The 4,405-nt window shown below is 49.0% G+C and overlaps 1 protein-coding gene across 2 annotated transcripts in view; it reads right to left on the bottom strand.

Annotated features, from left to right (window-relative positions):
- Window positions 1–4,405, bottom strand: part of G6PC (glucose-6-phosphatase, catalytic subunit) — a 10,820-nt gene that overhangs the window by 3,014 nt on the left and 3,401 nt on the right. Inside the window, exons 2-3 of one of the 2 annotated variants that reach the window (XM_011929668.1) lie at window positions 4,034–4,143; window positions 813–918 (exon numbers count right to left, since the gene is read on the bottom strand). In XM_011929668.1, coding sequence (XP_011785058.1) covers window positions 813–918; window positions 4,034–4,143 — 216 coding nt within the window. Of the gene's footprint in view, window positions 1–812; window positions 919–4,027; window positions 4,144–4,405 lie in introns of both variants that reach the window. The other variant, XM_011929669.1, reaches the window with a different exon arrangement.

The following is a 4,405-nucleotide window of genomic DNA, read 5'->3' on the forward strand; positions in this document are numbered from 1 at the left end:
AAAAAAAAAAAAAAAGAAAGATGCCTGTGGCAAGTTGTGAACCCTTGTGTATATGAATTTTAACCTCCCTATTTTATCTATTTGATAATTAAGGATTTGCATGGGCTGGCACCATGGCTCACGCCTGTAATCCCAATATTTTAGGAGGCTGAGGCAAGCCAATTGCTTGAGATCAAGACCAGCCTGAGCCTGGGCAACACTGCAGAACCCTGTCTCTACAGAAAGATATGAGAAATTAGCTGGGTGTGGTGTATGGCCTATGGTCCCAGCTACTCAGACGGCTGAGGTGGGAGGATCGCTTGAGCCTGGGAGGTAGAGGTTGCAGCGAGCTGTTACCATGTCACTGCACTTCAGCCTGGATGACAGATGAGACCACGTTTCAAAAATAAAAATAAAAAGGATTTGCACTGTGGCTGCACACCCGGAATTCTCTGTAATAGGAATATCTTCTGTTTCTCTGGTTATTTTAACCTGAGTGGGCGACTCTGTGGTTGGTACAGACATGGGTTTTTATTTAAGCCCTGCTGCTGCCTCACTACCTGATTTTTATAAGTCCCTTCATGGTGTTGGGCCTTGTTTCCTTATCTGTAAAAGAAAGGATTGCACTACTGGATCCCTTTCAGCCCAAACATTCCGTGACTCTGAGTTTCACTCTGAGTTTCACCCTTATCCAAACTGCCACAATTTTAATCAGTGCCTGCCCAGGTGTGGGAGCGGGCTAGGGGTATGTGAGGAAGAGCACGTGGTGTGTCAGCTACAGAGAGAGCCGCCTCCTGCCCTCCACCACCTACACCCCAGTGGTGAGTTCTTACCGAAATCTGTAGGTTGGCTTTTTCTTTCCCCGAAAGATGGAAAGAGTAGATGTGACCATCACGTAGTATACACCTGCTGTACCCATGGCATGGCCAGAGGGGCTCCCTAAAGGGCAGGAAAGAGAATGAGTACAGGTGAAAAAGTCCTCATCTGGGAGACAGTGCATCATCTACCCAGCCATCCCCCTATCCACCCGTCTACCCATTCATACATCTGTTTACCCCCCATCCATCCACCCATCTTCCCATCTATTCGTTATCTGTAAGTCATTTATTTAACAAATTTCCATCTACTATGCACCAAGCATTGTGCAAGGCTCTGGGAATACAATGGTGAGCAAAATCAGAGAGGGTCCCTGCTCTTGCAGTTAAATGCAGTCCGGAGATTACACAAAGAATCAGTATACTGGGCGTACAATTACAAACTGATCTGCCCTCCACATCTTCTGTTCCTTCTCACCTTGCACACTCTGCTGGCTACACTGGCCTCATTGCTTTCCTTTAAACACACCGAGCACTTTCCCACCTCAGGGCTTTTGCATGGCGATCCTCTGGCCAGACAGCCCTTCATAGCTCTTCTGCCAGAAACTTACTCCCTCACATCCTTTATTTTTTTTATTTATTTATTTTTTTTTTTTGAGGCGGAGTCTCGCTCTGTCGCCCGGACTGGAGTGCAGTGGCCGGATCTCAGCTCACTGCAAGCTCCGCCTCCCGGGTTACGCCATTCTCCTGCCTCAGCCTCCCGAGTAGCTGGGACTACAGGCGCCCGCCACCTCGCCCAGCTGGTTTTTGTATTTTTAGTAGAGATGGGGTTTCACCGTGTTAGCCAGGATGGTCTCGATCTCCTGACCTCATGATCCGCCCGTCTCGGCCTCCCAAAGTGCTGGGATTACAGGCTTGAGCCACCGCGCCCGGCCATCCCTCACATCCTTTAAAACTTGACTGAGATCTCACATTCTCCGTGAGTCCTACTCTGACCACGCTATCTAACCCTGCCTGCAACCGGTTCCGTTTTTTGTTTGTTTGTTTGTTTTTTAGAGATGGGGTCTTGCTCTGTCTCCTAGGCTGCAGTGCAGGGTCATGATCATAGCTCACTGCAACCTTGACCTCCTGGACTCAAGCAATCCTCCGCCTCAGCCCCTTGAGTAGTTGGGACCACAGGTGCACACCACCACACCCAGCAACTTTTTAAAATGTGTTTTGTTTGTTTGTTTTTGCCCGGGCTAGTTTTGAACACCTGGGCTCAAGCAATCCTCCCACCCTTGGCCTCCCAAAGTGTTGGGATTATAGGTGTGAGCCACCATGTCCAGTCTGGTTCCCATCCCATTCTTAATTCCTCTACCCTGAGAGACAGAGGGTCCTGAGATGTGCCGCCCAGACCTCCCTCCTGAACTGCAGGACTTATTTCGTAGCTGTTGAGAGTGTGATGGCAGATGGCTCTCTTTTCTCAGCCTTCTCCGGGCATTGCCCTGGGCTAAAGAGAGTCGCCCTGATCAAGGTTACGCCCTCCCCGGGGTCTGATTCCCTTGACCCAACTGGGGCCAACTCTGAGGAGCCATCCCCAGCTTCAGAGCTCCCTGTGGAGTCGGATGAGGCAGAATCACAACCGGACCTCTCCTTCTGCCCTGTTCATGTTCCTTCCCTTCTACAAGTATAGTTCCTCAGAGTATCTAAACTCCTGCACGTGAACCTCCATTTCAGCCTGCTTTCCAGGGAACCCCATAGATAAATAAAGGCTTGCTTTCCTCCCTCCCTCCATTCCTCCCTTCCTTTCTGCCTCCCTTCCTCCCTCCCTTCTTCTTCCCTCTAACTAATTATATACCTTGGGTAATTCATTTAAACTTTTTTTTTTTTTTTTTTTTTTTGAGACAGAATCTTTCTCTGTTGCCCAGGCTGGAGTGCAGTGGCACAATTTTGGCTCACTGCAACCTCTGCCTCCCGGGTTGAAGTGATTCTCCTGCCACAGCCTCCTGGGTAGCTGGGATTACAGGTGCCTGCCACCACGCCCGGCTAAATTTTTGTATTTTTTTTATTAGTGACAAGGTTTCACCATGTTGGCCAGGCTGGTCTTGGACTCCTCACCTCAGGTGATCCACCCGCCTCAGCCTCCCAAAGTGCTGGGAATATAGGCGTGAGCCACCGTGCCTGGCCTATCCTACATATTAATAGTTTACTTTTTTTTGGAGAGAGTCTCCTTCTGTACTCAGGCTGGAGGGCAGTGGCCCGATCTTGGTTCACTGCAACCTCTGCCTCCCAGGTTCAAGCAATTCTCCTGCCTCAGCCTGAGGCTACAGGTATGTGCCATCACGCCCGACCAATTTTTGCATTTTTAGTAGAGACAGGATTTTACAATGTTGGCCAGGCTGGTCTTGAACTCCCTACTTCAGGTGATCTATCCACCTTGGCCTCTGAAAGTGCTGGGATTACAGGCATGAACCACCACGCCTGGCCTAGTTTACTTATTATTATAATTTTTGTGTATTTCACCTCCTCTATTCAGATTTCAGCTCCACAAGGGCAGCAGGGATCTTTGTGTCTGTGAGGTATCCCTAGCACATAGAACAGTGTAGAGCTCCCAGTAGGTGCTTGGTAAGTAACAGCTGAATGAGTGAATGCTCTGAGGTGAATGAATGGTCTGTGAGAGCGAATAACTAAGGGACCTTCCCTAATTTTGGGGTCAGGAAAGGGTCTCTGAGGAAGGGATGCTAGTACCTTAGAGGGTACTAGTCTCAGAGGGCAGCTGAGACTTTAGGGCGACGGAGGGGCCTTCCTATTACATACTGAAAATGAAATCTATCATTTGATTTGACAGTACCCATCTGGCTGTAACTAATAAAATGTAGGCACAGCAACGGATTGGACAGTCAGCTCAGGAGGGCACATCCAGTGGGCCGGGCCATTGGTAAGGACCCACAGGAGCTCAGGCTTTTGCCCCCTCCTTTCTCAGGACACAGCGCTGCAGGGCAGTGACTCTCATGAACTTTTGCCCATGGGTGCCCGTACCTCTCTGGACTCCACCCAGGTTCTGTAACAGGCAGATTTCCAATACTACTGTGCTATTCAGGAAAGCATTGCTGAAGTGAATTAATCTGTGCCAATTGAAGAGCATGACAAAAGTACAAAGGAATGGCTTTCCTCATGTCCCCTCAAGGTCAGTTTCATCCATAACAGATGAACGAGGTCCACCCAGCTTCTGTCTCTACAGGGGCTGGGACGCTTACCTGGTCCAGTCTCACAGGTTACAGGGAACTGCTTTATCAGGGGCACAGAAGTGTTGCCATAGTAGTTGGTGTCCAAAACCCACCAGTATGGACGCTGTCCAAAGAGAATCCTATGGAAAAACAGAACGAGTTTCTGGGGTTACTGAATGAACGCTTTTGCCCAAAGCCCACACCTTCAAGAATAGTGTAGCTTGAGAAGGATTTCACATGTTGCCTCTAGAAGGGAGAACTGGGTGGCTGGGGAGAAGTGTGAGAGGGAGATGTTTCATGACACATCCTTATGTATGTAACTTTTGCATTTTGAACTGTTTGAATGTATTTCCTTCCTTCCTTCCTTCCTTCCTTCCTTCCTTCCTTCCTTCCTTCCTTCCT

The sequence above is a fragment of the Colobus angolensis genome, unplaced genomic scaffold (genome assembly GCF_000951035.1).
Source record: "Colobus angolensis palliatus isolate OR3802 unplaced genomic scaffold, Cang.pa_1.0 Scaffold83, whole genome shotgun sequence".
NCBI classification, from domain to species: Eukaryota; Metazoa; Chordata; class Mammalia; order Primates; family Cercopithecidae; genus Colobus; species Colobus angolensis.